The 12,953-nt window shown below is 40.3% G+C and overlaps 1 protein-coding gene across 6 annotated transcripts in view; it reads right to left on the bottom strand.

Moving 5' to 3' along the window:
- Positions 1 to 12,953, bottom strand: part of ATZW10 (centromere/kinetochore protein, putative (ZW10)) — a 148,761-nt gene that overhangs the window by 32,027 nt on the left and 103,781 nt on the right. For all 6 annotated transcript variants that reach the window (XR_015689163.1, XR_015689162.1, XR_015689164.1 and 3 more), the window contains exons 11-13: positions 5,222 to 5,376; positions 4,964 to 5,120; positions 4,763 to 4,845 (exon numbers count right to left, since the gene is read on the bottom strand). Coding sequence is in view for 3 of the 6 variants with exons in the window: in XM_087669741.1 (XP_087525867.1) it covers positions 4,763 to 4,845; positions 4,964 to 5,120; positions 5,222 to 5,376 (395 nt within the window). In the remaining 3 variants the exon portion in view is untranslated. The remainder of the gene's footprint in view (positions 1 to 4,762; positions 4,846 to 4,963; positions 5,121 to 5,221; positions 5,377 to 12,953) is intronic.

The raw sequence follows: 12,953 nt of genomic DNA, 5'->3' as shown, positions 1-12,953 counted from the left end.
CATCTTCACAACAGGTGAGAAGACCTCTTGGAAGTTAATCCCTTCCTTCTGTGCATACCCTTTGGCAACCACTCTTGCCTTGTACTTGGATTTCCCATCAACTATCTTTACTTTGTAAACCCATTTGTTTGAAAAAGGTTTTCTTCCTTTGGGCAACGACACAAGATCCCAAGTATCATTAGCATACAGAGATTTAATCTCTTCCTGCATAGCTAGCTCTCTCTTACTGCTGAATTTACATGACTTGGCCTCTTTATATGTGAGAGCCTCACCCTCATCTATAAGCACCACATAATGCAAAGAGGGGTCATACCTATGTGGCTGCCTTTTTAAGTGTGTAGACTTGCGTACCCAATGATCTACATTCTTAGGAATTACGTCTACATCTGGAGATATGTTATTGTTAGCATTTATTGGCTGCTATAAGCCATTTCTAGCATGTTGTTCATGATGTACAACACCTTCATTTTCATTACCAGCACCTGCATTTTCCTAATCAGCAAGCCTATCTTGTTGTCCATGACCTCCTTGTGCTTCTATTTAATGTCCATCTGAAGTTGAATACATATCAGCTAACTGAAGCTTCTAAGGAAGCTATATGGTTGAGCAGACTTGCAGACGATCTCGGCATGTCTATTGGTACTCCAGTGTTGAGATGTGATAGCCAGAGTGCTGTGTATTTGGCTAAGAATGTCATGTATCATTCATGCACAAAGCATACAGATGTGCGATATCACTTTATCAGACAGATTCTGAAAGATGGTCTAATCACATTGATCAAGATCAAAACACTGGACAACCCTGCAGATGTTCTCACTAAAATCCAAGCAAGGCTCAACATGAGCATTGTATACGACTAGTGGGAGTTGGTTAGAGGTTCACTTTGGACCTATAAGTGAGAGGTTGTTGGGGTGTAAAGGCCCTTTTATTCACCTTCGTTGTGTATTATTTAAGTGTACATATGAATGTACCCTTACGTGCCCTAAGTATAAATACATTTTATTCTTTGTGTACCAACATATTATTGGTACACCAAAAAATTGTATCGTACTCTCTCTTGCTCTCTGTCGCTCTCACTCACCTGCTCACTCCTCCAGCTGCTGCACACTCTCAACAATCCTTACACTTCTCATTAGCTTGCCTCTTTAAATAAGCTCATGTGTACATTAGATACATTGCATTGGGTTAAGTTCAACTTGGATCCTTATCCTTCCAACTGATTATCCTCATCTCTCCATACTCTAAAGACTAGTTCATATTAGATTTGCATACAAACAAGGCACCACTCTTACATACGCTAAAACAAATATTCCAACATCCCCCCTTGGTGCCTTATTCGGCTATTGCAAGGTGGTCAAGTGGTTACATGATTGATTTTACAAGGATTAATTGTCCCCCCCTCACTAGGTGCATTCTATGGCTATTGCTAGTGGGTGGTCAGAGGCTCTTTGTCTCTTTGTCTTCCGTCTTCCATCTTCAGTCTTCAGAAAATGTGACCTTTTGTCTTTTTGTCTTGGTTATTTTCTTCCATGAAATTTACTTGTCTTTTGAACCTACATGCTTTTTCATGGTATCCAATCTTCTTAGTGATTGCATTTGGATAAATGCTTCAATTAGCATTCGATGCTCATGTGTCCTCTCCTTCTGTAATGGTAGCATGCTTTAGGTTTTCTTTGTAAAGAACACGGTGCCCTTGCTTTGATACATCAATCTACCCTTTAAGTTCATTTTTTTTCAATAGGATTGATGATCTGCAGCCCTTATGATTAAGTCTTTCATGTGTAAGGAGAGAATATTTTAAGAATACATACACTTTAGGTAGGTTGACAAGTAGCATTGCTTTTGTGTTCTTTTCAGGAATTTTAACCTATATGCCTTCAAGTTGATTAATTAAACTTCTCAATTTTGATACATGCTCAACAAGTGAGACCTTGTATTCTTGATGTAAGCTATAGAAATCCATCTTTAGATACATCCCTTGGTTTTTTGCTTTAGCATCAAAAATTTTATTAAGCTCTTCCCACGCTTTCTTCGTTGTTCCTATAAAATTAATGTGATGGATAAGGTTTGGAACAAGATGCAAACCGATTAAGACAAGTCTTTGTTTATCTTTTTCTACCCATTATTCAGTCACTCGTGATGGTGCATTATCTCAGATTACCGTTCGTAATTTTTTATGCATGAGCAAGAATTGCGTTTGAGTTGCTCAAGTGTGGTATTTTTTTCCACCCTCGAATTTTTCAATACCATAGGGAATACTGGAATTCGAGGCCATGGTTTTTAAGGAGAGGTCTTACCGGTGACTCATGCGCCAGTGTCTAACTCCGATTTACAAAAGGAAGGATGATATTTTTTAAGATCAATGAGGGAACCTACATATGAACACCTCTTTGTGATTTTATAATATCCAATATTATCCTCTTAGGAGCGTAAACTGCCGTCTTGAAAAACAATTTGCACGGACAATATGTATCAAGACTTGTTGTGAACGGTAGTAGTGTGAACTCAGCTTACAAGTAGCCAATTCTATGTGAATGGAATGCACATGAACCAGTTCAGGTAGATACAGTGTGAACAAGGCTCAAAGATACACTAGTTTAGAGAGAAGATAGTGTGAAAAGGATTTGGGGGAGAGTTATAAACTTAATATTAAGGTTAAAGGGATATGAAGAAAACAATGGTAATTGTGAGCAGGTCTGTCGCAGGATGACGCAGCCGGGAGGACAAAGCAGTAGGTCGATTGCACGATGATGCAGCCGGGAGGTCTATCACAAGTCTTGTCTCGCAGAAGGTCCATTGCATCAGCTTCATACGCTCTGGCACTCATGAACTGCTCTAGTGAGTCCTTGCAGGCCTGCCCGCCGTCTTCCAACCTTCAAAAGAGACCCCTTTGAACATTAGCAGCCTATGGAGAATCAGGCCTTGCAATGTAGTGTGCTGCTGCTTCACAAGGTTTTGGTCACATAGCTGATGCTATAGCAGACTGTAGCTGTGCAATTGCTCTAGATCAAAGGGGAGCTCAGAATCTAAATACGCAAGACCTGAAGTAGACTCGTGAAAGATTGATGAAGAAAAAAAGGATGAGGAAAAGAGTGGGTGGAAAGGATACAAGAGAGAGGGAGAATATAAAAGAGAATAGAAGAGGGTACGACTCTGATACCACATGAAGGAGATATAATCAAGGAGGGTCATAAATAATGTACAAGCCATAAATTTGACAAACAAAGAAAAATCCTCACACACTTCTCATTAGCTTGTCTCTTTAAATAGGCTCGTGTGTACATTGGATACATTGCATTGGGTCAAGTTTGACTTGCCAGCTTGGATCCTTATCCTTTCAACTCATCATCCTCATCTCTCCACACTCTAAAGAGACTAGTTCATGTTACATTTGCATACAAAGAAGGCACCACTCTTACCTATGCTCAAACAAATATTCCAACAGATACATATGTTGTTGTGTCAAAGCTTGAGGCTCCTGCACTTGCATATGCATCTCAACTTCAATGCTATGATACCTCAAGATCGTGATTACATTCAAATATGAAGTGACCCGGCTGACCATGTCTAAAGCAATGCCCGGCAAACATCCCCCATTTCAACTCATAAACCAAAGCAAGCAAACCAAGAGCTTCAAAACATATTTTTGTGGGACGAGGTTTGCTTGTATTCCATAACAAACAAGCTCTATTTCTATTACAGGATGCCAAGCGAGGCTCCACCAAAACCTAACCAAGAGAGTACAAGACCAAAGGAAGAAGTTGCCAAAGATGCAAAGAGAAGTTAACTTCCAATGCACACTTACCTCAAGACATCTTGATATCTCCATCGGTCTCCACAGAACAATATGAACCCTTTGCTCAGAGTTTCCTTGTCCTTGTCCTTGCCCAACTAACCATCTAAAAATAAAGGAATGTCCTACATTATCTGAGCACGAGCTTCCGGGATGTGAAAGAGAGCCTCAAAGAACCCCTTGGGTCCATCATAAATCTCCTTAAGCTGGGGAGACTGTTCCTGTCCATTAGCAGCTTCCTTAACACAAATCATGGAGTAAAAGCATTGCCTATGGCCATTGAAGCAAACGTCTGTACGTTGGCACTGCCCTCTATCTGAACATAACCTTTTGCCATGAAGTGGACTACCTTTCTATTGTGCCATTCTCCAGCCCTCCCTACTGCTATGTTTTCACAGCCTGCCTTAGGCACCTGCCTCCATAGCTGCATTTGTGCAGCCCTATCCTGCAGTTTTGTAGGCAGACTTGCTTTTTCCCCTACTGCTGCTATTGTTAAGCTTAAAGTGAGACTCAATAGTGTCCATTGTGAAAGAGTGATAGTCTCAATTCCTAGTGGTGCTATTATTAAGCTTAGAGTGAGACTCAAGATTGTCCATCGTTAGAGATAGTGATAGTCTTGCTCTAAGCTGACAAAAGAATTGGATATCCACAAGCTGTGATACATGCCCTTAAGTTCTAAAAGCAGTTGCAGCACAATGCATGTAATGAAGTAGACCTATGGGATACTAAGAAGTTGAAAAGGCTCAAAAGAAGACTTTGGCTATAGCATGATCTTAGAATTATCTTAAACAATATAAGGAGAAATGCATTTGACATTATTTAAAGCATCTAATCTGGATTGTGTACAATTAGAATTGGTTTTCCAATCAACTTCAACACAAAATAATCATGACACACAGTTACATTCATTCTCAAATTTTGATGATGTTAAGTCCTTAATGCAACCATTACTTTAAAATGCAATATTACCTCAGAAGATGAAAAGCCACAAGAAACGAGATTGCCACTTTCCCATGCATGAGTTATTGATTTTAGTGGCATATCCAAAAGCTCTGCAAGATGGCAACATGCTTCTATCAGTTCAATCACTTGTGAGGGAATACATGACAACTGTACACACGATACTCCATGTATTCAATGACAGTTTTCTGCCAATAAATGAACTACTACCTGCCAGACGCAGAAGTTTACACCAAGTTGGAACCAGGTGCCCTATTTTGTGCAGTGGAGATCCTTCTGGTCTGCCTTGGTTTTCAACATTATCACTGACTAAACTTTGCAACATTGGAAACACTCTGTCCTCTAAGGAGAATATCAACTTACGAAGCTGCAGAAAAAAATCAGGATTGAAGTTTAAGAACATTTAAGTAGCACATTGAGGAATACTGATTGAGAAAATAACAACAATGATGAGGAAGAAATGTGGACCTGCTCAGTTTCCCTTACATCCATGTCATCTAGGCTTAGTATCTCAGATGACAGCCTTGCAAACACTGATGTCATCAAAATCCCCATCATCTTGACATAGATGGTGCGTATCATAATTGATTGCCAAATCATGCGCACTTTCTCCAAAAGAAAGACTACCTGAATTAGTTGTCGAAATTTATTTTTTTTCAGATTTAACACACAAGCATCAAACCAGTACATCCTATAGAGGTTACTGCCAACCTAAAAATACAATTAAGGAGCAAAAAATACCACATAAGTCCATAAAATATGCACACCTCAACTTAACGAAAAAGTGCTTGTGGGTGATTTGAGTTGGGTTTGAAGGGATTCCCACTGCCAAGTTCCAACAAGCAGGCATGCTAAAGATTTAGGAAAGTAGGTATGTGCAATGGAAGAGAGAATATAGGCTAGACCGTGCCTTGCAACGATTAAACGATATGCAGGTGGGAAGTATGGTAGGACTGTGGTCAGTGTCACCAACATCTAAACTGGAGAAAGGCTCCATGTTCCGCTAGACTAGAGGGTCTCCTAGGAAATTCTGCTTAGCTCCTTCTGGCTGAGCATTAGATGTAGATGGCAACTTAAAAAGAGTAGAGGACACACCCAGTCTATCATCAAGGGAGAGGAGTGCCTCAAGACCAAAGTCCAAAGTAGTAGAGTTGGCAGACCATTCAGATAACCTCTCAGATGTAATGGGGCAGCCTAGGGAGACGGTCTAGAAGTCGTGTGCCCAATGGGTCTCCCTTGCTGGTGTGGAGGATCACCCCCCCTCAGCTGTGGAGGCAAGGTAGAAGTGCCCTCGCCTGATGTGCTCGAGTTTCTAGGTGGGAAAGAGGATCAAGTCTTGGGCTGAGTCTTGGGCTGACTGCCCTTTACCTTCAAGTGACACTCATCATCAAAATGACCAGCCTTTTAGCAATGCCCATAGTACTTGTTCCTTTTGAGGATATTTTGCCAATCGAGTTTCAATTGTGGGGAGTGAAGTTACTTTGCTCTTCACTATCCAACTCAGTCTTGGTGTTGTTCTTTCCACCACCTTGCTTCACCTTCTTGGAAGTCAAGGGCCTCTTTGAATATGAAAAACTGGGTTTCTTATGAAATTGATCAAACAACCTTGTGAAATGCAAAAGTTGGCATTCAAACTCATAGAAGGTAGGTAACTAGGGCTGTGAAATAACTTGTTGGATAAGGTTGAAATATTTGTTTGGAAATTTTTCATGAACAAAGTGACTTCATCGTCGATTGACTCAAGTAAGCCAATTCTAGCGAATTCAGCAAAGTAATCGCCAATACTCAACCAACTTGACAATAAGTCATTCCTCTTGGTGATTTTGAACTTTTGGACCTCATCGTCAAGGTTGATACATCAAGTACGATCGTCAGGAGTTACATACCGGTCAAGTAGATGTACCCAATGCTCAAATGTAAGATGAAAGTGTTGGAGTTGGGAGTGAAATTCAGTCATAAGACCCTTCATCAACTCAACAATAGCTATGTCATTTCTCCTCTTCCAAGAATGAACTAACTCATATGAGAACCAATGGGGTCAGGCTAAGGCTCTTGCCCTCGAACAAGTTTCCACAGCCTTGGGAATCCAAGACATGCCACATCAAATTAGACCAAGTCGTAAAGTCAAACATGTTAAAATGAGTCTTATCTACCAAAAACACATGCTTAGCTAATGCAAATGAATGGATGGCTGTGTGAGGTAGGGGATAGGTGGGTGGCATGGGATAGAAATGTGGGTGACTAGGTGCTAAATGTGGCATGAAAGTGCCTGGCATGTTGACTCTAGGTATGTGTCCCAAAGGAGATGATTGACTTGTGGGTGATCCAAATGCCGAAAAGATTTAGGTTGGCCCACTTGGTAGTGACATATTGGCAACATTGTATGGCCACCTAGCAAATGGGAGAGTAGGGTGGCGCTTTAGATGCATGGGTGGTGGGATACCCTTGCGTACAAGTCCCCATGGAGGCTTGGTTTAAACCCTCGCTACCTGGTTGTGCAAAAGCAAAGGACCTAAAGGGAAAGGATGTGCTTATATTTGAAGATGTTCCCAATGTGGTGTGTGGTTAGATACGTGGAATGATAAAGCTGATGTAATAATGGTGTAAATAAAGATTTGGAAGAAATGAAAGAGAAGGATGGAATGGATGGGATTGGACATTGTGTAAATGGAAAAGAAGTGAATGGAGTGAATTATTTTATGGAAATGAAGATGCATCAACTATTGAGCTAAAAATGCAATACATACTAATTAGCTTTAAACAGCCCCAAAACAAGTTTAATTATTTAAATTACCAAAATTTCATTAGAAAGAAATGTGTTCCTAGAGAGTGTTTGTGTCCATCTAAACCCTAATTTGGGAGAACCCAACCATCTATAAATAGACAGGCTGCCCAACACTCAACCTTAATCTTGTTTTTGTAATTTGTCGGTACCTAAACTCTGCTGTCCACACCTTGCTCGAAGGATATCTTAGTTCGAGTTGCTGTCCACTACTATTTGCTATTAGCACCAGCTTCCAAACACTCCCCAGCTGTTGGCAATTGCTGTTTGCTGCTGTCCAGAAATTGTGATCAGCTGGTGACCTGATTTCCACTGCTGTTGCCACCATTGTTTCCATGTCCAGCTGATGCCAGCCTGTCGACATCATCTGCTGCGTTTACTGCTGTGCGGCCAGCAGCAGCCTACCCCCAACACATCATCAGCTACTGCATTTTGCTGTTTACAGTTTGCGCTTGCTTGTCACGCCATCAGCTGATTTTCATTTTTTTATTTCTTGCTCGGACTACTTGTTTGTCACATTCACCCAACCTTCATTGAGCTCTATTTGCTACCACTAGACAATTTCGGAGACTATCTGATGTGTTTGGGGATCCATTTAGAGTATAATACACTCTTCTACTCATTCTCTCCACCCCGGTCCCTGAGACACAGGAGTTTGAGATTCAATATTCACCTTGCATAGTGTGTTTGCTACATTAAGCATTGTATTTATTCATTATTCACATTTGTTTCATCTTCTGTGTTCATTGTCTTTGTGTTACCCTAACCTTGATTATGTTTCTTTATTAGTCTTTGTGTTTTGTTGTATGATTGTCTTTGTATTCTATAGTCCAACATTTCCTTATATACTATCAGAGCTAACAACTCATAAGCCTATCTTCATAAACAGAAACAATAGAGGGAAGATGACATCAAACATGTCACACCAACTCAACCTCCAAAGCATCCTATGCCGAGAACAGAGCAAGAGTGGATTCCACAACCTACCCCACAAGGTTCCAACACCGGTGGAGATACTTCTAACTACCCTAGAGAGGCATGACCTTATTCTATTACAGATGAGGAGTTACAATTGATCATAGCTCATAGAGCCAAGAAGATCAAAGAGCTTGATAGAAGAATAGCACTCCCACAACAATTACTCAATAAAGGTATCTGAGATTCTTTCTCTTCAGATGTTACACATAAATTTGATGATGTTATAGGGCCATCAAGGCCTCCATCAGGGATGGGCATCCCTAGTGGAGAAAGAGATTTGGAATATATATCTTTCTTTCAAACTCTTCCGTCTACCCCAATGCAAGATACACAAGTTTCTATTTTTTGTCCCTTCTTTCTCTTTTACTTCTACTCCTTTGCAGCATTTTGGTAAAGATCATGAGAAAGAGTTTTGTATGATGATCATGAAAAAGGTCCTCTTGTAGATCAATTCTTGTATGTTAACACATGTACAGGGTATTATAAAAAAATTTATGGTAACCCTTCTTTTACTTTTCCTTCTTTGAATTATGTTTCTCAAAGTTGGAATGAGTTTGGTGTTTCCTCTTTAAGTCATTCGCATCTTCATCATCATTTCGATTTCCATCATCAAATCAACAAAATCTATTTAATGCATCTACATCCACATTCGTTATGCCTCGATTTCAAAATCTACCCATCTCACCCACTTCTTCAACTACATCACCATTATCATTCACACCATTTACCTTCCTCTTTCAAACAACATCCACCACACCGGGAGGTTCTTCAAACATAGGCACAACCTTTAGGACCTCTGCACCGTCACTTCCTAGTACTGCTCATGCACCTATGGGGAAGGTTTGTCCTCCACCTTACACACCTTTGGAATACTCACAACATGGGCAACCTTCCTTAGCTTACCCCAAGTATGGACCAGTTGATACCATAGTTTGCCACCATAGCAATTCCTATTGCACCATCTAGTTATGCTATTGTGCCTCGAATGCTAGTTGCGCTAATGGCCTAGGCGTGCAATAATTGTGCGATTAATTTAATGGAAAATAAATAAGAATGAAATAATTAATAAATGCACAACAATACTAGATCACAAATGAGAAGTAATGAATTAATGAAAGAGAGAGAGACTACAACGCTCGGTGATCACACTGAATAATGCCACACTTAAGCAAAATGAGACACGAAGTATCTTTAAATAATAAAATATGAAATCCTAACAGCTTAGCCATCATAGGAAACCCCAAAATAAACCCTAACCCTAGTGTCACTTAGTGCTAGGACACTAGGGGCAACAACTACATTTAAAGAAAGGTTTAAATGCCTAGGGAGGCTGGATCATGGATCAAAGAGCATCAACTCGTAGCCCACGAGATGGCCTACAAACACCCCTCCATGAAATGAGCGGACTGATCTAAGAAGAATAGTAAAATCCTAGAAAATGAAAGAAAATATAAGGTCATAGTTGCACAAATTCATCTAAGTGGATATAGCACCCTATGACAATACAAAGTATAGCAAATCATGAAACAAATGGAATCAAGTTCAAGGCTTGCTTGCTGAAAATCCTGGAACTTTTCTTGAGGAAAAGCCTTCGTAAAAAGATCTACCAACTTGTCTTCAATGGGTACATAAGACAACTCTACTTCTCCAGCTTATGTCCGCTCATGAACATGATGATAATAAACTTTTATATGCTTTGTGTGGGCATGGAACACTAGGTTCTGTGCAATAGCCAAAGCACTCCAGCTATCAGAGTAGATAAGTGTCAAAGCTATCTAATGCACATGAAGATCTACAAGTAACTTGCGGAGCCAAACACACTCGATTGTGGCTGTGAACATTGCTCTATACTCAACTTCACAACCGGAAAGGGGCAATTGTAGTTTGTTTCTTACTGAACCAAGAAACAAGAGATGTACCCAAGAAGCAACAATTTCACTATGAGAGACAAGAGTCTCAATATCTAGCCCAATCACTATCAAAATATCCATGCAAAGAGAGTAAAGAATTAGCCTTGCAGAAAAGGCCAAGATCCTAAGTGCCTTTAAGATACCAAAAGACACGCTTCACTACTTGCTAATGAAGTACTCAAGGGCTGTGCATATATCTACTCAACTAAGACATAGCAAACTAAAGATCGGGCCTCGTGTGACATAGATATATCAAGCATCCAACAACCTATTGATATAAGTAGTATCAAAGGATCCACTACCATTATCAGAAGTGAATCTAAAACCACACTCCACGGGAGTAGACACAAGCTTATAATCCTCAAACCAAAAACGTTGAAGAAGTTGTCCAATATACTTGGATTGTGTCAAAATTATGCCCCCCTCAATGGTGGAAAATTGAATACCCAAATAATAGGGAAGTAGACCAAGATCTGTCATGGCAAATGTTTGCTGTAAATCAAACTTAAATGCTACAATTTGACTAGCATTGGTCCCAATGACAAGCATGTCATCAACATATAGGACAAGAATAATAAAATCAGGTCCATGATATCGTATGTAAAGAGTAGCCTCAATAGGGCTATTCTGGAATCCAAGATGCAATAGATGGAATGTATGGAGGCATACCAAGCCCGTGGAGCTTGCTTCAAACCATACAAAGCCTTCTTGAGACAACAAACTTTGTGCTCGGAGCCCTTAACTGCAAACCCTGGAGGCTGAGAAACATATACCTCTTTAGTGAGATATCCATGGAGAAATGTTGCCTTAATGTCCAACTGATGCACCTCCCAATGAACCCAATGAAAGTGGGCAGCAAGTGTAATAATACTCCTGATGGCAGTAATGCAAGAGCTAGGGGCAAAAGTCTCCTCAAAGTTGATTCCTTGTTGTTGGGCATAGCCCTTGGCAACAAGGCACGCTTTGTACCTACCAATAGAACCATCTGACTTTCTTTTAATTTTGTAAACCCATTTGGTACCTATGGCACACTTGCCATGAGGCAAGTCACATAGCTCCCAAGTGTCATTCTGATAGATGGAATCAATCTCTGCCTTCATTGCTTCCACCCAACAATCATTTGAAAAAGCATCTTTATAACATAGAGGTTCTTCATTGCACGTAGTAGCCACCAATACACATGCAAGAAGATTACCTTGATCCTTGTGAGACTCATGTGGGGAGAGCCAAAGAAAGAGGCTATTTGCTGTCCCGAAGAGTCTCTGACAGCCAACGAGGGACTCTTTTAGGCTTCTGAATTTCAGCCCTTGCATACTCCAATTGATTCAAAATAGGGGGCTACTCTTCAAAATGGGAAAAGCAATAGTAGGCTGTCAAAGATGTCTGGAGCATCAATAGTAGGCTGTTTTTGACAGTCCAGCAAGGGGTGAGAAGCATTTTCAACAAAGATAACATCTCTGCTGACAATAACCTCGCTTGTAGAGGGTTGATAAAGACACTACCCTTTACTTTCAAGACTATATCCAATAAATATGCAACAAACAGCTTTATCATCCAAATTATGCCTTTTCTGAGAAGGGACATGAAAATATGCCAATGATTCGAGAGTCCTCATATGAGAGATAGAAGGCTTGGAGCCAGTCCACGCATCCTAAGGAGTCATGGTGCGTAAAGCTCTTGTGGGACACCTGTTCAAAACATAAGCAGCACATAGAATAGCATTGAGCCAAAAGGAATTAGGTAAATTCTTACTCTTTAGCATGCATCTTGTCATCTCCATTAGCGATCTATTCTTATGCCCTGCTACTCCATTTTGTTGTGAGGAGTAAGGAATAGTGCATTTGATGATGAATTCCTCGAGATGCAAGATACTCTGAAAACTATCTGGAAAGATATTCACCCCCCCTCTCGGTGCAAAGGGTCCGAATGCGAAAGCCGCTTTGGTTTTCCATTATAGCAATAAAAGTCTTGAAGCAAAAGAAGACTTCAAACTTAGATTTCAGCCCATATGCCCAAGTAAATTGGGATTTGTCGTCTATGAATGTGACCAAATATAAAAATCCACTAATGGATTTGATCCGCATACAACCACAAATATCACTGTGAAGGAGATGCAAAACAGATGGTGAAGGAACATGAGAATCCTCAGGAAAGAAGAATCGATGCATCTTACCAAGTAACAACCTTCGCAAATGTGATTTGATGGCAAGTGAATTTTCGGAACATCTTTGACCACATCCTCTAACTAGAACTTCTTCAATACTTGATAGTTCATGTGTCCAAGCCTCTAATGCCATAAATGTGTATCATGAAAAGATTCCTTTGTTAATAAGGCACTGTCAATAGAATTTTCAACAAGTTGCTGATCATAAGCATCAAGATGATTGAGACCTTTAGTGAGGGTACTTGTCAAGACAATGGAAGAAAAAATCTGATCATCATGTACCACGCATCAGGGGCCATAAAAAATGATGCGAAACCCAAAAGTAGCAATGGCTGAAATGGAGATAAGATTCTTCTTGGTGCTGGG

The sequence above is a fragment of the Lygodium microphyllum genome, chromosome 27 (genome assembly GCF_053477565.2).
Source record: "Lygodium microphyllum isolate KBCC chromosome 27, Lygodium_microphyllum_v1.1.10, whole genome shotgun sequence".
In the NCBI taxonomy this organism is placed as follows: domain Eukaryota; kingdom Viridiplantae; phylum Streptophyta; class Polypodiopsida; order Schizaeales; family Lygodiaceae; genus Lygodium; species Lygodium microphyllum.
The sequence above is the reverse complement of the archived record's forward strand: the minus strand, read 5'-3'. Positions and strand labels throughout refer to the sequence as shown.